Source organism: Zalophus californianus, chromosome X (assembly GCF_009762305.2).
Source record: "Zalophus californianus isolate mZalCal1 chromosome X, mZalCal1.pri.v2, whole genome shotgun sequence".
Classification (NCBI taxonomy): Eukaryota; Metazoa; Chordata; class Mammalia; order Carnivora; family Otariidae; genus Zalophus; species Zalophus californianus.
Window position 1 is genome coordinate 36,875,296 of NC_045612.1, and position 24,406 is coordinate 36,899,701.

Below are 24,406 nucleotides of genomic sequence, written 5' to 3' on the forward strand. Positions count from 1 at the left end.
GACCCTGGGATCATGACCTGAGCCGAAGGCAGACGCTTAACGACTGAGCCACCCAGGCACCCGACTCTTGATTTCAGCTCAGGTCATGATCTCAGGGTCATGAGATCAAGCCCTGTATCAGGCTCTGCACTCAGCAGGGAGTCTGCTTGAGATTCTTTCTCTCTCTCCCTCTGCCCCTCCCCAACCTCTCTCTCAAGTAAAAAATTCTAAAAAAATAAAAAATAAACACCCATTCATTTACATATTTACATATTGTCTATTGCTGAGTTAGCACCGAAACAGTTGAGTAGTTTCTACAGGAACTATATGGACTGCAAAGCCCCACATATTTACTATCTGGCCTTTTACAGAGAAAGTTTGTCAACCCCTGCATCAGTACATCAGTCCAGATATCTCCATTTGGCATCACACAGACAAATCTAACTCTGCATGCATCTCCGTAAACCTGTCCCAGCTTCAGTGTTCCCACTCTCAGTTGATGACACTAATAGCTACCAATTCACCCAAAAGAGAAGTCCCCCACCCCTTTACACTCAATCCCCATCTATTACTTCACTCCCCATCCATCACCACATTCTGCCACTTCCTTCCACCTCCTCACAGCATTTTGCATCTGAGCGAGGCTTTCCATTTCCACTGCCATTACCTTAGTCCAAGTCACAATCATCATATACCAGATTCCTAACCGGTCTTCCTGCCTCGAGTTTTGCCCACTTTCTGCCCCCCATTCATCTCCCACTCGATCCCCAGAAGGATCTTTCTAAAATCTAAGTCTGATCCTATCACATGCATAATAATATCTGCAGCTAAATTTGAATGAGCCCTTACTATATGCTAGGCATAGTTCTAAGTACTTTGTATGTAGTAAGTGATCTTTTTTTTTTCAAGAGTTATTTTTTTTAAGATTTATTTATTTGAGAGAGAGAAAGCAAGAGACAGAACATGAGTAGAGGGGGAGGGGCAGTGGGAGAGGGAGTAGCAGAATCCCCACTGAGCAGGGAGCCTGATGCAGGGCTAGATCCCAGGACCTGAGCTGAAGGCAGACGGTTAACTGAGCTACCCAGGCACTCCTATTTATTTATTTATTTGAGAAAGAGAGAGAGAGTGTGTGTGTGCGTGCGCATGAGTAGGAGGAGGGGCAGGGGGAGAGGGAGAGAGAGAATCTCAGGCAGACTCCCCACCAAGCACAGGGCCAGCATGGGGCTCGATCCCACCACCCTGAGATTAGGACCCAAGCCAAAATCAAGAGTTGGTCGCTAAACCGACTGAGCCACTCAGGCATCCCATAAGTGATCTTAATTCTCACACCAACCCTGGCTGGTAGATGCTATGATCTCCATTCTTCAGACAAAAATCAGTGAAGAACAAAGAGAACCAATGCAATCTAGCTCCAGAGTCTACACTGGAGAGTCTTAACTACTCCACTACTCTAAACACACACACAAATACACACACTCACACTCGCACACACTCACACATATTGCTTATGGCTATCTCTCTTAAAATGAGTCATACTATTTACAGTAGCCAAAGGTTATCATTTTAATTTTCTGTAACCCCTGTCTACTTCTCCAGCCCTATCTCCTGCCATTCACAGCTTTGTATTTCAAGCTGTAGCCACCCCAGACTGCTCTAGTTCCTCATACAGGTCATTTTTTTTTAAACCTCGATGCCTTTAGTCATGTCATACCCTCTGCTTTGGCTCTTCACTCCTTTTCCCTCTCCATAACTCCCTTTCCCTCCCTACACTAACCAACTTCTACGCATCATGTAATGCTCCACTCAGGTATCACCTGCACCAGGGAGCCTTGGCTGAGCAGTCCAGATTTGCTCTCCTTTGTGCTCCCATTATGCTTTGTTCATATCCATTTTAACTTTAAGCCCTTACTATACTGTTTTATAACCGCCTTTTTATACCTCCATCTCCCTCACTAGATTGTGCACTCCCAGTGCTCTTCCCACTGCATCCAAACATCTTGCTTCACCCTTCTACTTTGCTGTCCTTTTTTTTTTTTAATAGGACTTTTTCATCCCAGCCTCTGGCATAGGCTGTTGTGCCAAGAAGAGTAGTAAGAGACTAAAGGATTGTGTCTATGTGATCCAGGACACGTTGGGGATCATAAGCATCTTTGAAGAAGATGAGATCACATGATAAAAAAAATTTTAGAGTTTATTTTTGATAGTTTCATAATAGTAAAGTGCTTTAGGGTAGTCTAGACTCCCAAATACATAATGGCTCAAACACACTAGAATCCTCTCAGTCATGTAACAGTCCAAGGCAGGTATTGGCAGGATAGTTCTCCTCTATTTGGTCATTAATGGACACGAGCTGACAGAAACTCCTAGGTCATCCTGGGTTACATCCCAGTCAGCCAGAAGCAGGAGAGAACATGGAGGAACACACACGGGAAACTTCTATAAGCCAGGCCTGGAAGTACCACCCATCATTTCTCAGCAGTCCCACCATTATTAAGAACTTAGTCATGTGGCCACATCTCACTGCAAGGGAGACTGGAAGGTGTAGTCCAACTGTGTGCTCAAGGAAAAGCAGAATGGTTCTGGTGGGAAGCCAGTGACCTTCACAGATATACTAACAGTAAAGTTGGGCTAGTCTACCTCGGGTGTCAGGTAAATGATGGAAGAATTTTATTTCCTTTGTCCTAGTAAGCTATACGGTACAGCTCTATTTAACCTTTCCCATGGGAAGCTGGGAAATGTAGGCAGTATTTAAAATCACGGCTGACAGTTGAGCTCCCTATTGAGTTGCTTACCAGGAAGTGGCAGCTTGATGATGACTTGCAATGCTGATGATTCCTTAACTATTAATCACTGACACTTTGGAGATTGCCATTAAATAAAATCCCAGCTGAGTTAGTACACAGTGTCGTAATTTGGGCCCCCAAATATTGTTCCCTCTTCTGCACGTCTAGACTTGAGAGGGTGTTAATAGATGGCAAAGCAGCAAGCTGATTCACTGCTAGCCAACCAAGAGGTGCTAGATCCTACAGTCTCTTACTACTCTTCTTGGCACAACAGCCTATGCCAGAGGCTGGGATGAAAAAGTCCTAAAAAAAAAAAAAAAAAAAAGGACAGCAAAGTAGAAGGGTGAAGCAAGATGTTTGGATGCAGTGGGAAGAGCACTGGGAGTGCACAATCTAGTGAGGGAGATGGAGGTATAAAAAGGCGGTTATAAAACAGTATAGTAAGGGCTTAAAGTTAAAATGGATATGAACAAAGCATAATGGGAGCACAAAGGAGAGCAAATCTGGACTGCTCAGCCAAGGCTCCCTGGTGCAGGTGATACCTGAGTGGAGCATTACATGATGCGTAGAAGTTGGTTAAGCGTAGGGAGGGAAAGGGAGTTACGGAGATTTGGTTTTGAACCAAAGGGGAAAAAAGACAAAATCAAGCAGGGAACTCATTTCCATTCTAAACCATAGCCATAGGCATGAGCTTATTCTCTGCCAGTTTGTGTTTGCCCAAACATAGCACACATTTGTTGATGACCTCACGTAAGCTCGGGGAACGAGTAAAAGTGAACCAATTTGAAACAAAATGTCCCCATGATTCTCTGCTAAAAGACATGGATATTCCCAGAAAAACTTTGTAAAACAGCTGCCCAGGCTCTACTCCGCAGAGATGCTCATTTAGTCAGTCTTTGGTGTAATCTGGGAATCTGAATATTTTAATTTTCGCTGGATGATTCTGATGGAGAGCCAACGTTTGGGAACCATTTCCCTAACATGATGGGAGGAAGAAGAGGGAAGTATGATGAAGCACAAACCCAACAGAGTGATTTTGCTTAATATATGAAGCAAATAACCCTAAGGAAAACCCAGTCTCATAGTTCAACATGTAGAGCTGTCTCTGCGGTTAGATCCATTCATGGAAATCTGGAAAAAAGGCCTCTTCTGGGGATTGGCCATGAAGCTGGCTGTAAACTAGGAGAGGTATTATGAATGTAGACGTCCCCCTGGACGTCCAAGATGCCTAACTTGTCCTCTTTCTTCCCCAGTTTGTTGCTCAGCCTAATTGCCAACAGTTACTTGCCACCCTGTGGTACGACGGCTTCCCTGGATGGCGACGGAAACACTGGGTAGTCAAGCTGCTTACCTGCATGACCATTGGGTTCCTGTTTCCCATGCTGTCTATAGCTTATCTGATCTCACCCAGGAGCAACCTTGGACTGTTCATCAAGAAACCCTTTATCAAGTTTATCTGCCACACAGCATCATATCTGACCTTCCTCTTCATGCTTCTCCTGGCTTCTCAGCATATCGTCAGGACAGACCTTCATGTACAGGGGCCTCCCCCAACTGTTGTGGAATGGATGATATTGCCTTGGGTTCTCGGTGAGTTGAAGAAACCAGGAGCTATGGCCAGATTGCCTGCTGCTCCTGTTTACAGAAAATACTGGAGCAGGCAGATGGACTGGCCCTGAATCAGGACATCTTCTATTTGTGCTGTGGGGAAGCCCTTTGTTGGGAGTCTCAGAAATGTGGTTCCTTCTTCCCCAGACCCTGGTCACTTAGTATTACCTGGCCCACAGTGAGATTGGCAGTGAACCCAGGGCTTAAGTCTGCTAACCTAACATCTTCAAGGACAGGAAATTATCTATCATTTGGTGTGGAAGGAAAGCCTAGTATCAGTCAGAATGGGTTTCAGGTAAGCTAGACAGAGCAAGTGTTAATCTATTCAGTGCCCTTTCTATAACTCAAGAGCACTTGAACCTTTCTTGTGGCTACTCTACAAAATCCTAGTACTTATTCAGGGTCCACATCCTATATGGGTAATGATTCCACAGTCGGGAGGAGAACCTGGGAAATTCACACAATTCATGGTAAAAGGAACTTCACCAGTAGTCTCCAAGCATGTTTCGATTGCACTGGACCCTCCAATGCATTGCTATCCTTCATATCCTTGCTACTCAAACTGTAATTCCCAAATGAGCAATGTCAGCATCATCACCTGGGAAATTGTTAGACATACAGAATCTCAAGTCCCACCCTGGATCTAGGGAATCAGAATCTGAACTTCAACATGATCCCCAGGTGACTGACATGCACTTTAAAGTCTGAGAAGCACTGTCTTAGACTAGAGCCACACCTTTTACTGGTTTCCCGATTCCAAGATTCAAGAAACATCTATGTCATCAGGCAGAATTCCACAAAACCCCCCACACAATGAGAGGAGAAAGGAGAAAAGAGGATTCTAAATTATTTTGGGGCCCTTTGTCTAGTGTCAGCCTCAACATCCAGTAATTCGGTTGGTGGTCAGCTAGCTCACCTCAAAAACTTACTGAGTTTTCCCTCTAGCACATGATGGAAACTAAAGACTATAGGATAATATTGACCTCATTAGTTTATTAATGAAATTAATAAATTTCCTACTTCAAAATGGGAATAGAATAGAATCAAGCACCCAAAATTGCCAACAGCATTCCAGTAACTATAATAATAATGCTAAAAGTGAGTAGCATCCGGAAAAGTATAATGCATGAGCATCTTCAGGTAAAGCCTATCAGGTTTGGCAAGTCCACAACTGAGAGGTGATGCAGGAAAGAAAAAGAGATATGTTATTATTACCATCTCTGGGGGCTTCTCTCCAGTGATCTCAATCCATTCATTGTTTCTGCCTATCTTTACTCAGGGGAATCCTACTGTGATGACTATGATACTATTTTGGCCCTGTCTAGAAATAAACCTCTTGCCTCCATTCTTTAGGTTTCATTTGGGGGGAGATTAAGGAAATGTGGGATGGTGGATTTACTGAATATATCCATGACTGGTGGAATCTGATGGATTTTGCAATGAACTCACTCTACCTGGCAACCATTTCCTTGAAGATTGTGGCCTATGTCAAGGTAACTTGGAATGTTTGCCCTTTTTCTTAAGCAATGATTTGGGTTACATTAAGCTTTAGCATGGGGAGCATGAAGCGTTTAGGGGAAAATTGTTGACAGTCCAATCCATGCGGGAAAGTACCATATAAAAAGACATTCTTTCAATAGTTTGTAAGTAGTTTCCACCTAAGTGAAGAAAAGAACAATTTACAAATGAATCTTCAGCTTCTTAAACTCTGACAGAAAAGGGTCTTCAGCCACCGACCCACCCAGTCAGTGTTTAAATCCTCTCTACAATATCCTTGCCAAGATGGTCCACTGATGCTTCCATAGGTCAGGGACAGAAAACACACTGAATTCATAATCTCCAAAAACCTCTCTTAACCCTTGTCACTTCATTAAAAAGTGCTACTTTATGTTTTTCTAATATTATTTTCCCTGTGACACATCCATTAATAATCCTTCTTCCCTGGGGGGTCAAACAGAACAAAGCTCTTCCTTTTTCTGAGTAGTGCTTCCAGTGTGAAGCCATCTCTCCCCAACTTGCTGACCTGACTCTTCTCAAAGCTAAGTATTCACACTTCCCTCAAGTGTTCTTCATATGACAGGTAGAGGAACCCTAGAAACTTCACTGCAGGAGACAGATTTTTAATCATCTCTGCCTCCCTCATTACTTCCAGCACCCGGATGATCATTCAAGCTGTTATAAATCCAGCTTTTTGAGTATCACTCAACCTATGCCTCTGTACCAATTCAGATAATGAACACACACACACACACACACACACACACACATACAGAGTATCTTAATGCTTTTCCCACACAACGTACAGCCTAAATTATCCTGAAAAATAGCCTCATGTCCAACATCTCATATTGGGTAGTCCTAGGCTCTGGGTTCAGATTTGGTGCTCATTAGATGATAGAATGGCTGGCTCCTTCTACCCTGAGTTGAACTTCTCCAGCATGAGAAAAAGCTGACAATTCAATCTCCAAGATTGTCTAGTCAGTCATGCTTTTTGGCACTAACTCCCACATTAGGGAGTTTTAGAATGGGAATATGGCTGTCCCCCAAATCTCCAACAACTTATTTTTATATCCCTAATATGCATATTGCATAAATGTGAAGACCTTGGGAGTTAGTTATGTGGAGCATGAATACTGAATGCAGTCATAAAACATTTTTGAAAGAAGCCTAAGAGTATGCCTTATACTTGTGGTGATCGTTTAACACATACTTACAACTTCCTTACAAGAAAAAGCTGGTGAGGAAAATGTTTGAATCTCTCTGGTTAATGTGCCTGGATGAAATTCATGTAATTCTGGCACTCTGCTGACTAAGTAACACTGTTTGCCTTAAAAAAAAAAAAAAAAAAAACCTCTTCCTTTGGAAGTGTTATTTATACACAGGAGGGACAACAGATTATCAATCTAGAAATTGGTGGGTTTTGCTTAAACAAGAAAGTTTAGAATAAATGATCAAGAAAAGGATTTACTCTTAGGGATATAAACATGTCTATAGATTCCCAATATTAACTAATTTTATAACCTATTCAATTTCACTCGCAGGGATTCCAAGGAGCTAGAACTTCCCCATCACATAGTGGAAGGATAAGTCAGCTCTATTAAGCTGAATAAATGCCCCTCAACTGATAAACACTTAACCCAAAGGAGACATTTGCCAAAAAGTTGGCGTTCTCAAAAAAAAAAAAAGGAGAATTAATGAAGCAAGACATGCCACATGCAGATTTGGATTCGCAATGAGAAATTGCAAATGGTCAGTCTGGTCTGCTCATCCACAGTGACATACTAGTCTGAGATGAACTTCTCCAAGTAGGCTGAGACAACCTCTATGAGGTTAAGCCACAAAAGCTGGTCCCCAGGCCCCTTGAAACATTTCTGATCACCGTTGTACTAAGGCAGTACAGAAATGCCATGGGATAAGCTGGCCTTACAGAAGATCCTTTATTAGAGCAAAAACAAGATACATACTCCACTGCACATGGTCTTCAACAACAGAAACCAAAAGGCGCATACCAAAGTATTCAAAAGGAATAAATACACATAAGATCGGCCTTCAGTGCCCCCCAGATAATCCTACAAATGGAGAATAATTATCTTTGTGTCTTCTAGGATAGTACCACCTAGATTTATCCCACCACCACCTTACTTCCATACATTCAAACTGAATTTGAACTTTGGTACCCATTGAGTTATGGTCCTTTCTTCAGCCAGTACTTGGCTGAAGACACAATCTTCCACTCCGTCCTTATAATTAAGTCCCTCCCTTAGGCTGGCCCTCTTCACATTTTGCTTCTGAATTGTCAGAGTGCCATTTATACCCCTTTGAAAGACATGGAGACCAATTTTCAATCTGAATTCTATCTCAAACAATATAAGAAGAATCACTTGCCTCCTAGTATCACTAACTCAAGAATCAGGAAACCTGAATGTAATCCTTGCTCTGACCCAAGCTAGAATACCATAGGTCATCCTTCTACCTCCCTGGGCCTGAGATTCTGCCTCTGAAAAATAAGCAGATTGAACTAGATCAGTGGCTGTCAGCCTTTTATTTTTTTCCATGAAAACATATCTTGAAGTTAGAACTTATTCAGAACTTCAATATATTAGAGAGCTCAAAGATTGAATCTGGATTGAGGAATCAACCTCCCAGGTCTCCTCTTTGGCTCCCAGAGTGGCTCCCAGATGCCTCTACTGAACCTTCAGTCTTCAGGGAACACAATTTGCAAACCACTTGTGTTAGACCAGGAGCCATCAAACTATGGTCTGCAGACCAAATTTGGCCTGCTGCCATATCCATTTGTTCACGTATTCCCTATTAGTTTTACAAGGAAGAGTTGAGTAGTTGTGACAAGGACCATATAACCCACCAAGCCAAAAATACCCACTATATGGCCCTTGACAGAAAAAGTTTGCTGACCTTGATGCTAAAAGAGCTCCAAGTTTATTCCCTGCTCTCATATTCTATAATATCTTCCTCCAAAGGTATAGATGCAAAACACAGATTTGCCATAAGAATCATTTTTCACACCTCTGAACGTTCTACAAATGCAGACTCACTGTCCCCCGGGCAGCAGACTTCCCTGTGCTTAGAGCTGTAATTATGGAGGGAGAAAATCCTGAATTATGAGCTGTGCATGTTCCAGTTGATAATTTCTAGTTTTAAAATATAAGTCTGTTTCATTATCAGTAGTCTCCATCTCTCACATAGAGCTCAGAACTTTTAAAGACCCATCTAACATATGTGCTGTGACATCAACTATCATTTGAGTGAATATTTAATAGAGATAATGCCAAACTGAGTGTATGGAGATCGCAATTTTAGTCCTGGCTCTGCCACCAGCTTGCTGTGTGATCTGAAGCAAGTCACTCTACCTATCTGGATTTCAGTTCCTCCACTTGTAAAAGAGGCATGACAATGCCCACCCCTCACCGCAATGGCAGCCAATGTGGGGTGTTTTTGTTGTTGTTGTTTGGGAAGGAAAAATGTAGAGATACAAGATTTGGCCAAGAGTGTATAAAATGGGCCACCTAGAGTTCATCTAAAACAGAAGCACACGGGTGGCAAGGTCTCTCCCAACTCCTCTGACAATGAAGAATATTGTATACCCACAAATGATTTTACCACCACCAGTTTTGTCAGTTGTTGGAACTGAAGCACAGTTTAGAAATGCTAACAATATGATTTGGCCCCCAATGCAACATTTTCTCAGAAAAGTTGTTTACATTTAGTCCTAAGAAATTGCGATATTTAGATGAGAGCTCTAGGCAATATGCTTCAGATTGAATTCCAGGCAAAATCTACTTCTGTCTTGGGGAAGGTAATACGCAAATTCTTATATTTCCATAACATCTCTCTTTATGGAGTACACATTCTCTCACATATGGATACATAGTCACAAACCTGTGCATTGGATAGGAGTAGATATTATACTATGCATTATTATACTATACTATGGTGAAATGGAGAGATACAAGCAGTTTTAAGCCCAAAGCCCAAATCGGACCTAAGGTCTCACAATGAAGCCATCTTTCTATAAAGCTGCTCCCCATATTCCAGGAGCTGGAAGTCCAGAATAGGGCTGAAAAATGGGCAACCAGCACCAGAAATACTGGCTCTTCCCCTCCTTCAACCCCCTGGTTCTTCATTTGTACTAGAAGGACATTTGAACTTGTAGGGCTGTCAAAGGAACTCTAAAATACATGCCTACACCACCATGTGGCACAGTACTAAATTCACTACCTGGAAGGTTGACATGCTTTTTGTAATAGTCTGAAATACATTACAGACTGCTAAAATTCAGCAGAAGGCTGAGTAATGACAAGGTTGCTCTAACAGCCCCAAACTGCAAGTCAGCCAGGAAGTCAGGATGAACACTGCACACCGAGGAGGCTGAACCTATCCCTAGTCCTTCAGTAACTACAAGTTGTCCGTGGTGCTCAGAAGGAAACGGGGGGATTGGGGAGGTAAATCTGATTTGAAATCTCATTAGGAAGCAGAGTAATTTGTCCCCACTACCTGGGGTGTACCAATGGCGCTGTTCCAGTGACACTCCCCAACAATCTGGTAAACTCACAGTTAGAAAATGCCTGTGGATAAACCACAGGTGGTTGCTCCAGATGATTGCTCCAAAATTCATTTTTCTCTGTATATATGCAGGGAATATATTTGGGTGAGAGTGGGAGGAAAAGAGTTATTAGCATCATATATTGATTGGATAGGGAGAGGAGACAAACAGTGCCATGCACGGGGCCTGTTGTATAAATGAATGCTTGATGCTTACTTTGTAGCTTTATTTGGGTGCTAGACAGGAGAAAAGAGGAAAAAGTTTTACAAATGTTCACTGTACCTCTCATCTTGTGCACTTGTTTCTTACAGTATAATGGTTCTCGTCCAAGGGAAGAATGGGAAATGTGGCACCCGACCCTGATTGCAGAAGCACTCTTTGCAATATCCAACATCTTAAGTTCGTTGCGTCTCATATCCCTGTTCACAGCCAACTCCCACTTAGGGCCTCTGCAGATCTCTTTGGGGCGCATGCTGCTTGATATCCTCAAATTCCTCTTTATCTACTGCCTAGTACTGCTGGCTTTTGCCAATGGATTGAACCAGCTTTACTTTTATTATGAGACCAGAGCGATCGATGAGCCAAACAACTGCAAGGGAATCCGATGTGAGAAACAGAATAATGCCTTCTCCACGTAAGACCCCCCCCCCTTGGCCTTTTTCTGCTTTCTCTTCCTTTGCTCTATTTTCAGTCCACAGCTTTATCACTGTTTCTTTCTTTTTTAAGATTTTATTTATTTTTTGAGAGAGAGGGAGAGACAGCGAGAAAGGGAACACAAGCAGGGGGAGTGGGAGAAGGAGAAGCAGGCTTCCCGCGGAGCAGGGAGTCTGATGCCAGGCTTAGGACCCTGGAATCATGACCCGAGCCAAAGGCAGACGCTTAACGACTGAGCCACCCAGGCGCCCCTTTATCACTGTTTCTTGTCAGTGCACACAAACCTCACTTATGGATCAACCCAAAGGGTCTGAAGACTAAGAGAGGAAGCAGTTAGGTGAGAGAGGAAAGAGACAAACACACACATGGGCTCCCAGGAACTCATCTAAAGAGGTAGTTCTGAATGATTTTGGTAGCACCTCATATTTTTAAAAGAATTTGTGGGGAGGGAATAAGTAATTCCTCACTCAAAAAAGCATCACTAACCAAGGAAATGAAAGAGCAAGGCTATTCCTCTGAACAATTGATTACCGAAGATAATTTAACTATTCTGAATCAAGAACAAAGAAAAAGGATGGATGCAAGAATTTCTTAATGCAGCCTGGGATATGATGATGTATAATAAGAAACATGTATATGGCCTTCTTGTTTCTAGCACAGAGCTCCTAAAAGCCTTGGAATTTCCTAAGGGCCAAGAGTGACAAAGGTGTCTTTTGCTGTGTTAAGGATGTGACTTTTGGACCCCCACCTAAGGATGGAGGCTGGTTGCCAGGGGAATCAACCATGTGACTAAAGGGTTGACACATTCAGTCCCACCCCTCAACCACCAGGGAGGGGAGAGGAGCTGAAGATTGAGTTTAATCACCAGTGGCCAATGAGTCTAATCAATCATGACTATGCAATGAAGCCTCCACAAAAACCCAAAGGATAGGTTTTGGAGAGCTTCCAGATTGGTGAACACATGGGAATTTGGGGACAATGTGGTGTCTGGAGAAGGCATGGACGCTCTGCACCTTTCCCCCATTATTTTGTTCTATGCATCTCTTCCACGGGCGGTTCCTGACTTATATCCTTTTATGATAAACCAATAGTCTAGTAAGTGAAATGTTTCTCCGAGTTCTGTAAGCCACTCTAGTAAATTAACTGAACCCAAAGAGAAGGTTGTGGGAACCCCTGATCTATAACCCATCAGTCAGAAGCACAGGTAGCAACCTGGACTGACATTCGAAGTGGGGGAAAGAGGGTAGTCTTGTAGGAACTGAACACTTAATCCACAGAATCTAACATTATCTCCCAGTAGTGTCAGAATTGCATTGAATTACAGGACACCCAGCTGGTGCTGGAGAATCCGTGGTATGGGGGGAAATTCTCCCCACATTCACATGTTGGGTTCAGAAGCCCTTAGTTGGCGTCAGAGAAATAGATTTTGCTAAAAGAGCCCTGACATATGGAAACGTGTGGTTTGGGAAGAGAAAGGATAAAAGGGCAGGGGATGATGAACCTTTGATCCCTGGATGGCTACCTACTCACCCACAGTATGAAACTGCAGCTGCACTGTGATCCATTACTAAAGATAAAAATTACCAATGGAATTTAGAAATGGTGGTGTTGGAGAGGAAAATTTTTCTTTTACCCTTCAAAGGTTTTTCCAGCTGGTCTAAGAATTAAATTGATATGAGACAGAGAAACAGGAGAAAATCAAATTTAATTTCGTATGTATGAGAACCCCCCATACCTGAGAGGTTCAAAGACAGAAAGGTAAAATGAGGTATATATGCCATCCTGAGCTAAGGAATGGGATATAGGCCTGGGGCTTCAAAGGGTGATTCACAGGACAAGAAGAACAGCAGATGTTTGGCAATTAGGTGTCTGCCCTGCCATACAGATGGTCATTTAGACAAAATTTATCTCTGGTAAAAACTCTCATTTTGGGAAAATTTTCCAACTTAAATCTTCTAGGTAGTTAAAGGAGGGGCGAAAATTTCTCTTGAGCCCTCTGGGTCTTGATTACCTTCAGCTCAAAATGGTTCGCATGCCAAAATGGTATACTTTGGGGAGCCTTATTCTGAACCACTTCAGTAGTAAACCTAACTCTCGAGGAGTTAGCTCATTGGATATATAAGGAAATACAAAATAATAAGAACCAGGCTAAACATAAAATCCCTTGGTGATTATCCATAATCGCTAAAATGAAAGTAAAAGAGAAAGTGCTGGGTTGGGCCTTGATGCTAAACCAAGCTCAGATTTGTGTCAGTCTGAGTTTGGGCCACTAGACTCAAAGTCACCCCCCAAGGTAAAAATTGTACAGGGACAACAGAAGGTCCCTCGAAGACCTCTGGTCACCAAGAAAGTAGTCAATGAGGGGGAGGGCAAAATCAAGAAACTATTGAAGCCAGAGAGTATAGTGTGAAGGAATTGTTTTCATTTTGTGGATCAGTATCATCAGCTTCCTGAAGACCCTTTACTAAAATAAATTATGAGGAACTAACTTAGGAGCTGTGCCTTTGATTTTGAATACTGTGGAGTGGAAGGGCATGTTTGTGTTGATACAGGACCCACGGCTCACGACTGAACAATCACAGATGGCTATACGTGATCCAGATACAAAGGAGGTTATTCCTAAGGGAATGACCAGGCCAGTTAACTGGATAAAAGCCACTGTAGGGTCTGTTTACCCTGAGAAGGGGGACTTCTCAATTCCCCCAAAAATGCCAAGTGGAATACCCCAGATGAAGCCGCTGACATGCTTCATATGCAAGCTACATGGAACTGGCTTTAAGATGACTGACATATTTGCCTGCTGAATATGCCGCTTACCCAGATCATGGTAAATGCTGTGGTTAAGGGGTCTCTTTCACACGGGCCCCCCATATAGCCTTACCGCTGCAAAACCAGTAACACTCTGGGAAGCCTTTGCCAATTTGATGTCTCAGCTTTCTCTCATGGGTCTTAATAAAAACATCAGGTTAATTAACAATAGACTAGGAAGAGGTCACAAAGGTGGAAGATTTTGAACAGTTAGTAAGGAATAAGGTGAATAAAGCAAATATTGAAAGGAGCAAAACAAAGAGGAAACAGAGAAGAGTCCTAGGACTCATCCCACAGGATGGCAATCTTTAGATGGTTATTAAGAAATGAGATGAATAGAACAGACTTTGATAAGAGTTAAAGATTTTAATACAACACTGCCAAAGGTTGGGTGGGCCAAAGGGACTCTGTGTTGGTCCCTCAACATTAAAGGGCCCAAAACAAGTCTACTCTATTTATCCCAGTTTGGAGAACTTTAAAAAGCCAGCAGGCAAAATTGCAATGAGAAACCTGACCAGCAATAATTTGGGGCAGTGTTTGTGGACAGATTAATCAAGTTAAAATTGACAAAAAGGCCAGGGTCCCTTGGCTCAAACTCTGGCTGGGGACCCAAAGCCTTCTGCACAAGAGTGGGTAAAATGGTCAGAGGGTGGAAAAGAGAAGTTTCTGGACTCATTCATTCAGGACTCCTCCTAACTGTGGTACCAAAACCCCTTGGTGACACCCTGACTCAGGCTACAGTTAGATTGAGAAAATATAAAAATGCAAGGGTAAGGACGCCTGGTTGGCTCAGTATATAGAACACGTGACTCTTGATCTCAGGGTCATGAGTTCAAGCCCCATGCTGGGTGTAGAGCTTACTTAAAAGGAAATAAAGGGGCGCCTCGGTGGCTCAGATGGTTGGGCATCTGCCTTTGGCTCAGGTCATGATCCCAAGGTCCTGGGATCGAGCCCCACATCAGCCTGCTTCTCCCTCTCCCTCTGCCTGCTGCTTCCCCTGCTTGTACACTCAATCTGTCAAAAATAAATAAAATATTTTTAAAAAGAAATAAAAAATAAAAACGTAAGGGTTGATAAGATCATGAAAGGTGGAATGTTTGAGCAGGCTTTATGTAAAAACACTGTGTCTCCTTTACCTAAATGTTTTTATGGGAATGAATATTATGTCTGGCTGGGGAAAACTTCCCCTACCAAGAATTATAAAGCCAAAGCCTGTCAATGAAATCCTAACAGAGACTGGAGGTAGGACCATAGGAGTTGATGGAATTAAGGTAAAAGTTTGTAGGAGAACTGGTATGTTTGAACAGGCTTTAGGCAAAGTGGCTGCATCCCTTTTGCCGGATTACACTGTGGGGATGGACATTATATCCAAGTGGGGACTGTTTCTCCTACCTAGCATTGTTAAGACAGAAGGCATGCAAATCCACCCTTCAAGCAATATTAATTGGGCACGCTTCATAAGAACCAGTAAGTTTGCCTGAGTCCACACAGTGTGGAATAGAAGCTGGAGTGCTGGGAGGGACAAATTCTCCGTGCCATAGCCCGAAGTAGAGCATAGACGGGGCTTACAATAAAAGCCTGTGAGCACCTCCCAGTGACACCCATCTCCCCTTTCACAGGAGTAAGCTAGACAGTGGACAGGCTGAAGGCAAGATTAGAATCAGTTCACCTTCTGGGATTAATTTAGGGCCCCTAGCACGGATCAGAAATGTCTCCTTTTCCCACTTGGGACACAAGGAAACAGCTCATGAGGCTGTCCATGAGTGCACTGCTGCCAGGCACATGGAATTTCTGTACCTTTTCTTTGTAAACTCAACGTCTACTTCTTTAGGACCTTCAAGCCTCCAAGATGGCTTTTATTTTCTGACAAATCACTGTTAGGGGAAACAAACAAGAAGAAAATAAGCACACGATAGGAAATTTGTTAGATTCCAGAAGAGGTCCCGGGCTTACTCTAGACTCAATGTCCTATAACTTGTCCATCTCAACCCCCCAGTTCTGGAAAGTGCCACTCATCACTGGTATTCACAGTAATGACCCCAAGGTCATGAGAGGGTTTTACACATTAAACTAAGATACATTTTTTTTTCCTCTTAACCCTATAAACTAAGGCAGTTCAGTGAACTCAGATGTCTTAGAAATGTGTTCAATAACAAAGGCCAGGGGGAAAAAGGAGTTTCTGCTCACCCCCAAGTTGCACCAATAGAGAGGGGAAAAAACAATCCTATGTAGCCTACCCCTATTGTTTCTAGCAGCATTTTCTAAAATGGGTTACAAATAACCACAGTTCACGGGGATGTTGAGAGGCATAAATATGACCGACTTTTGGAAATACTAGGACAAATTTTAAAAGATTTCTTAACTGCAGGTCTTCTCGGAGATGTTTCATTGTGAACCCACGATGTAGGGAGAGATTACCCCTAAATGCATTGGCCAGGATGATGTACTAATGCACAGAGTTTGAAAAATGTTGGCTCACTCCATTGCCCATTTTCAGTACCCACCCCCTCCACTAGACCACACCCCCTGCCTCTCTTCCCAGAACTCAGGGGAAAATCTTGCTTCAGGAAATCAGACTCATGTGAAAGGAAAACAAAAGGCCATATGGGTTGATGAGAAGACAGTGTTTTTTTTTGGTTAAGCCAACCAGGAGTGTATAACAGCAACCCGTCACCTTGTTAGTGCCTCTTGGCAAGGCCCTGCTTCCTCTCCTGCATTCCTCTAGAGGCAGAACTCCTATCAACCTGTTTTCAATAAGAAGAGCAATTCTGTAATAGCTTGAGCACCAGGCGGCTGCATTTGTTCACATCAAAGTGTGCAAAAGAACTGAACACCTGAATGTGAGGTGCCTTCCAGGAGGCCAGGTCCCCTGCCAATTACCCTTTCATGTAAACTCTGCTGAAAAAGTTTATGAGATGCCTTCTTGCAAGTTTGTATAGTCATTATTAACACCCCTGTTGCCAACTAAGCTTTTGTTCCCATCACTTGCCCAGCAGGGACAATTGACAAGAATGGGTACCTGGCGCACACAAAATTATACCTTGGAGCATCAGGTATAAAGAAGTATTGTCACGCTGGAGCCAAATCAGCAGTAATGTTACCTCAACTTTTCCTCTAGGTGCTGAGTTTTTTCCTCCATAGAGGTCTGACTCAGCTTTATGTTTTCTTTTAAACACCTCAACTCAGGCATTTATAATACCTGCAAAAATACATACTATTTGGTCAGAGCACCAGAAAAATTCAACTTTTAAGAGAAAGAGAAAACAAGCCCATGTATATACCTAACATAAACTATACCATCGGCTTATCGTCATCCTTTTCCCTGATTTTCCAGAGACGCCTTGGCTATTCTTTGGCTTTAAAAAAAAAAAAAAAAAAAAAAGATATTTTCCCCAGGCACACAGTTCAGGAAGACCTCACTCTCCTTGCTGACAACCACATGACGGTACTATTGGCAGTTTTAAGTCGAGTATTCTATCCTGGGGACACCTGGCCTTCGTTTACCACTGAGAGAAGCAACTGGGAAGGCATCAGCATTCTGAGGGCATGGGACCTGTGACAGAAAAACGGTGGAAGTGGCAAGAAGCTAACTTGCCGGTCTTATTATCTCTTTCTGGGGTTCCTGCCCTCAATCCCAGATACCTCCTGAAAGCGCATGACTGTGTCACGGGCGTCTCAAACACAAAATATCCACAGCTAAATTCTGTTATCTCCATATCCCCACCCCAAACCTATTTCCCCTTTAATTCCTCATCTTATTAAATGACACCAGCCAGAATCCTAGGAGTCATCTATGACTCTTACCCTCTTCCTCACGCAACCCGTCCGGTCTCTCACCACACCCGGCTAGTCGGACTGCCGAAGTATATCCTCGGTTTATCCTTTACGCACGTGCGTGCACGTACGGGCACTAGCGTGGGTGCGTGGGTGCGTGGGCGTGTGCGCGCATGCGTGGGTGCATGGGCTGGGCGCGCGCGCATGCGTGGGTGCGTGGGCTGCGCGCGCATGCGTGGGTGCGTGGGCTGCGCGCGCATGCGTGGGTGCGTGGGCGTGCGCCCACCCACCCACACAATCACCCACACACTGCTTTCCCTGCTTCCAGTCTTCTCTCTTTTCCAAACAGTATCCCACCTGCCTCACAGAAGTTTCTTTGTAAATACCAGTCTCATCTTGTCACCACCCAGCTTCATGCCTGCCAGGTATTGAAATCTTCTCCAGTGTAAAATCCACCTCTTTACCATAACACACAGGGCCTTGGTAATGTGGACCCCACCTCTCCAGCCTCTCACTTCTCTTCCCCATAGGCAACATCTTATTCTTCCCAACTGCAGGAGAGCATCTTGGACCTATGGGCCTTTGCGCATCCGATGCCATTCCCTCTGCCTGCCTGGCATGCCCATCCCCACCTGGCCAGCCTGGAAAACTCTAACCCATCTTTCAAGTCTCTGCTGAAAAATTACCTGCTCTTCTAAGTCTCTTCTTACCCATTCTAACCCCACTCTCAGTTATAGGCTCCTCCTATGCTGGTTTTCCATGGCATTCTAGGCACATCTCCATGAGAGTATAACTTGTATGTTAGTCATTGTTGGCTTTTTCACCCACCAGACTGAGATTACCCCACTTTAGTAAGCCTTGTACCTACCACAGAGGTCTAAGACATAATGATGTTCAACATGCCCATCCTATCCTCGATTCTAGAAGATTTACTTTTGCACTGTCCCCCTCATATGGCTGAAGTATCTGGCCATACTGAAGATCTGAGAATCAAATATTACAACACATGCAAAGCACTTAGCACAGTGTCACTCTGCTGATCCACTTTTAGCTTGCTGTCAGAGAAAATCCTTGGCATTTCTCCTACATCCCTCATCCTGAATTTGGGCACTTGGCCCAAGAGCAAAGCTCTACATTGATCCCTATTAAATTTTATCTTGTTAGTTCCAGCCCATTGCTCCATGCTGTTGAAACCTTTCTGAATCTTGATCCTGTCATCCCATCTATTAGCTATCCCTCGCAGTCTTGTGTCATCTGAAGATCTTAGAAGCTTGCTATCTATTCTTATCCAAAGCACTGACAAAAATGTCAGACAGGCTTGATATTCACTGGGTGGAATATTGGGCAGCTATTAAAATGATACATGTGAAGTTTCTATATATACACAAAAAGTAACATATCCCAAATGTGTAAATCTTAAAAACACAAAAATTATACACACTATGGTTGCAACTATGTACAACTAGATATGCAAATGGATGACAATCTATAAAGACAATAAAGAAATGTGAAGGTTAACAATAATCATAAAAGTATCTAATATTTACTGAGTGCTAGGTCTAGGCACTAGTACAAAATGAGATTTACATGAATTAACTCATTTAATCCTCACAACATGCTATGAGGTAGGCATTATTATTACTCGTTTTACAGATAGAGAAATTAGGATACAAAGCAGTTAAACAGGCTGCCTCCAGTCACACAGATGATAAGTGGCCGGATCAGGATTTCAGTCCAGGCATACAAGCTGTAGTCTGTGCTTTTATCCGGGGATGCAGGTGTAAGACTGGTTTTGTGAAGTTACATAAAATTTGTTGTGTAAAGTTGCAACAATCACGAACACATGCAAAGCCATGGCAGGTCATAGCAGTGACACAGCAGGTCACTTGGGACCTCCTTGTAGACTAACTCCATTCAGTTGTGGCTATTCCTATTTAATCAGTGGTGATTTCTCTACCCAGCATTCAGCCCATATTTTCCCATCTTATTTCATGGATACAAACTCAGTCCCCATCAAAGGCTCTTTATGTTTCTGGCCAGGTTTTAAAGATTGTTGTTGATTGTCTCCTGCTTTTCCCCCTATTTTATGTTCATAGCCTTCCTGCTACTCTTATCACAGGATGGTACCAATTATCTGTACTTTCCTTAGTTGTGTGCTTCTCCCATCATCTAACGGATTTATTCAACAAACGTGTATTCAGCAACTGCTATGTGCCAGGCAATGAGGATACTAAGATGGCATTCTTATCCTCAAGAAGTTCATAGTCTAATGAAGAACACGAGTAAATAATTAGAATAGCTGCCATTTTTAATGTTTATGCCAAACACTGTGCCCAGTGCATTATATGTGGTATCCCATGTAATAGAGAAAAGCGAGTAAGCATGTGGGCTCCAGGATCAGAAGAGCCTGGGGCAAATCCTACCTTTGTCACTTCCTACCAGTGTGACCACTCTGCGCTTTAGTTTCTCATCTGAAAAAAATAATAATAATAGTAGCTATTTCACAGGGTTATTCTGAGAATCAAACATTACAAGACAGGCAAAGCACTTAGCATAGTGCCCAGCACATAATAAGGGCACAGTAAATGTTAGCAATTAGTATTTATCCTTCCAATAAACTATTTTAGAGATGAAGAAACTTGAAGTTTAAAGATTATTTAAGTTTTTCAAAGTTAAATAGTTAGTAGGGGAGGAGTCTAAAGTTTGCTCTTAGCTACTCCCCTATACTGTCGCTAAAGTGTGATATATGCCTTTGTAGAATCAGGCTAAGGTGCAATGGGAGAGCAAAAGAGGAGCATCTAACCCAACCTTGTAGGGAAGGAGGCAGGGCAGGACAAACAAGAGGCGGGCAGAGAAGGAGACAGGATGAAAGTGGAGGCTAGAAGTTGGGAGCATGGCAGGAGTGGAGCATTCCATCCAGAGTTAGAAGCTTATGAAATGTATGATGGAATAAGAAATGGCAAGTCTAGGAAACTGCAGAATGGGCATGTGAAATCCAGGATGACATCACTGCTTTCACCCAAGGAGCCTTTCTATTTCGGTTTATCCTCCCGTTCTCCACTGGTCTGACTTAAGTCCCAGCAGGGTAAACCCTCTCCATAATCCTTCTACCTTTCAAAAGATGAACTCCCCATCTCACAGATGAGACTTTCAGAAAGTGTCCAGAGGACTGCAGTTCTGTTCCTGTCTTTATTCCACTGTGCCCCTCTTAGCTTTATGATCTATTTGTGGATGGCTCTCAACATACTCAAGTTCCCCCTTAACCAGCTGGGATGGATTTGTCTTCCAGACATTTAATATCAAGTCTTCTTGAATCTTTGTATCCTCACTTTGTGCTCCTTCTTGAGCTATCAAGTTCCATATGTTTGTTTACTCTCTGCTAAATAAAAATGGATTATTTTATTTAAAATCATATCCTTTAAAATCAAAAAAGATATTCCTTCGACATTAGGCTTCTGGGGTTTGGTCAACATCCCTTTCCATCCCTGTGATCTGTGATGATTTTATTATGGACCTGGCCACCAGGTAATGCTGACTCCTCTAGGGGGTGGCCCTTTCCATGTAAATGCACCTGAGCCTAGAAGCCACAGGATTTCCTACAGAGGTAGCACTAGAATGCTCTTATCTACCCCATATGTCAGTCACCCATTTTACCTGGGCATACCTTTCAACAAGCCAGCTTCCCTTAGTGGCCAGGCCATGTTCCGACATTTTGTGCACCATACTGAAGGCATTCTCAGTATGAACTATGAAAACTGAGGAACAATCTTTTCATCTTTTTCTTCTCTCTTGTACAATTATACATATAGGATCTCCCTGACTAGAATAGCACCACAGTTGAAGGAAGATTTTAAATGCTTGAACTTTCACTTTTAGGGAATCTTTGTATCAGTCATTGGAACAGTTTGTATTAAGTTCTACACTCAAGCTTAACCGTTGCATTTTTTTTAATTAAAGATTCTTATTTATTTATTTGAGCGAGAGAGAGAGCACAAGCAGGGGCAGAGGGAGAGGGAGAAGCAGACTCCCCGCTGGGCAGGGAGCCCGACACGGGGCTCCATCCCAGGACCCTGTGATCATGACCTGAGCCGAAGGCAGACAGTTAACTGACTGAGCCACCCAGGCACCCCTTACCGTTGCGATTTTAATTGTTTATGGGGACAGGGGTAGAGGAGTGTAACATCCTCCATTCTGGACCCTGCCAACATATGGATTATATACTTGCCCTGGTTTGTGGCTTTGTTGTCTGTCATGCAATGAGCAAACATTTACTGAATGTTTTCTTTTTTTTTTCTTTTTAAAGATGTTATTTATTTATTTGACAGAGAGTGACTGAACGAGAGAGCACAAGCAGGGGGAGCAGCAGAGGGAGAGGGAGAGGCAGGCTCCCCGCTGGGCAGGGAGACCGATGTGGGGCTCGATCCCAGGACCCTGGGGTCATGACCTGAGCCGAAGGCAGACACTACACCAACTGAGCCACCCAGGTGCCCCTTACTGAATGTTTTCTGTACTCGAGGTCATTGAACTTCCAGAGACCCTGGTTTTTCAAACTACCATTCCAATTTGCTGCAACTCCTTTCTATTTTTCTGAACCACACCCACCCTGGCTTCTGCTCTCCAGCTATTCGCTAGCTGCTTGTGCCATTGCTGGCCTCCCACCTGCCCTGATTTCAGATGGACCCTGCCATGTCCTGGTTGTGCCTTCTTGGTAGAACCAGACTCCAGAGCCGCATATCTTTCCCATTTGTGGTCCTCTGCCTGGCTCTGTAATGCACTGTCTTGCCTGGCCCTGCCTCTTAGACTCTCCTGGAAATTCAGATCCTGTGCTAAGTCTGACTTGCCATATTCTGGTTCTTGTGCCAACCTGGCCCCTGAACTCCAGGCTCTCATCTTACTTTTGATTCTCAAATGCTTCACCAACCAGCACTTATTTTCATCAAACAAAAAGCAAATTTCTTCCTTCTAAGCTAGCTCACAAGCAATGTGATGTTGAAAGAATCATGGAAGTTACCTACGATGATACAAGAAGAGCCACGTAACTGGTTGAAAAGGGCCATGTGCATGTTGCCCAGACAGCCCTGAAGGAGGCTCCGTGAGAGTCAGGCTAGTGCAGGCAGAGCGCAACCTTCATCAAAATGACTAACAGCACTGTGCCGCCTATTGCCTGGACAATTGTCGATGGGACTGGAGTCTTCTAGACTTTAATCCATTGATAACAGTAATAGTAATAGTTAATAAGTATCCATTCATTTATTCAACAAGTATGATCCAGTGACTATCATGTGCCAGGCACAGAGTAACCATATGTCTCTGCCTTCCTAGAGCTTACATTCTAGTGGGGATGGACAGAAAATAAACATTTAAACAAGAATTACTTCATATAATTTTAGGGAGTTTATTTATTTATTTATTTATTTTTAAAGATTTATTTATTTATTTGAGAGAGAGAGAGAGAGAGAAACAGCATGAGAGGGGAGAAGGTCAGAGGGAGAAGCAGGCTCCCCGCTGAGCCGGGAGCCCGATGTGGGACTCGATCCCGGGACTCCAGGATCATGACCTGAGCCAAAGGCAGTCGCTTAACCAACTGAGCCACCCAGGCGCCCTTTTTTACTTATTTTATTTTTTTTTAAGTTTTGAAGCCCTCACCACTGTAGGTCACAGGCAGTCGGTCTGCACTTTTGAAGATTTTATTTACAAATTTTTAGGGAGTTTTAAATGCTACAAAGAAAATTAAATGAGATGGGATGCCTGGGTGGCTCAGCTGGTTAAGCGTCTGCCTTCAGCTCAGGTCATGATCCCAGGGTCCTAGAATCAAGCCCAAGGTCAGGCTCCCTCTGCTTCTCCCTCTCCCTCTGCCCCTTCCCCTGCTTGTGCTCGCACTCTCTCTCTCAAATAAATAAAGACAAATCTTAAAAAAAAAAAAAAAGAAAGAAAGAAAAGGGGGCGCCTGGGTGGCTCAGTCGTTAAGCGTCTGTCTTCGGCTCAGGTCACGATCCCAGGGTCCTGGGATCGAGCCCCGCATCAGACTCCCCGCTCAGCAGGGAGTCTGCTTCGCCCTCTCCCTCTGCCCCTGCTTGTGTTCCCTCTCTCACTGTCTCTCTCTCTGTCAAATAAATAAATAAAATCTTTAAAAAAAAAAAAGAAAAAAACTGGTGGAGCTACTTTTGGTAGAGTGACCAAGGAAAGCTTCTCTGAGGAAGTGACATTTGAGCTGAGACTCCAGTTATGTTAAAGAGATGGTCATGCAAAGATATGGGGGAAGATCACACCCAGGTAGAGGGAATCTCTAAAACATTTCCCAAATACCCCCTAAATGAACCCAAGAACAGATCTCTAAGCCTCTCAGAATGTATTGCACCCTAAAAACAACATACTTGGGGGGCACCTGGGTGGTTCAGTCAATTGGGCATCTGACTCTTAATTTCGGCTCAGGTCATGATCTCAGCGTTGTGAGATCAAGCCCCGCATCGGGGCTCCGTGCTCAGCAGGGAGTCTGCTTCTCTCTCTCTCTCTCTCTCTCTCTCTCTCTCTTTTTCTTTCTTCCTCTGCCCCTCCCCCTACTCATGCTCTTTCTCTAAAAATAAGTAAATCTTTAAAAACATAAAAACAACATATTTTGAGCAATAGAAAAAGGGCATCTAATCTTAAAGTAACATTTCTTATGTTCTTCCCCTCATCTGTGTGCTTGAGAAATGGTTGATTTCTGCAACCCGGAGCCAGCTGCCTTTTATTGCTACCT

General features: G+C 43.3%; 2 protein-coding genes across 3 annotated transcripts in view; one reads left to right on the forward strand and one right to left on the reverse strand.

The window, feature by feature from the left end:
- The window catches only part of TRPC5OS (TRPC5 opposite strand), a 56,973-nt gene extending 39,218 nt beyond the window's left edge, over window positions 1–17,755 (reverse strand). The window contains exons 1-2 of one of the 2 annotated variants that reach the window (XM_027609572.1): window positions 17,698–17,755; window positions 15,691–15,767 (exon numbers count right to left, since the gene is read on the reverse strand). The gene's annotated coding sequence lies outside the window, so the exon portion shown is untranslated. The remainder of the gene's footprint in view (window positions 1–15,690; window positions 15,768–17,697) is intronic. The other variant, XM_027609570.1, reaches the window with a different exon arrangement.
- The window catches only part of TRPC5 (transient receptor potential cation channel subfamily C member 5), a 257,295-nt gene that overhangs the window by 205,077 nt on the left and 27,812 nt on the right, over window positions 1–24,406 (forward strand). The window contains exons 5-7 of the mRNA XM_027609568.2: window positions 4,016–4,352; window positions 5,724–5,863; window positions 10,743–11,065. Of these exons, the coding sequence (XP_027465369.1) occupies window positions 4,016–4,352; window positions 5,724–5,863; window positions 10,743–11,065 (800 nt within the window). The remainder of the gene's footprint in view (window positions 1–4,015; window positions 4,353–5,723; window positions 5,864–10,742; window positions 11,066–24,406) is intronic.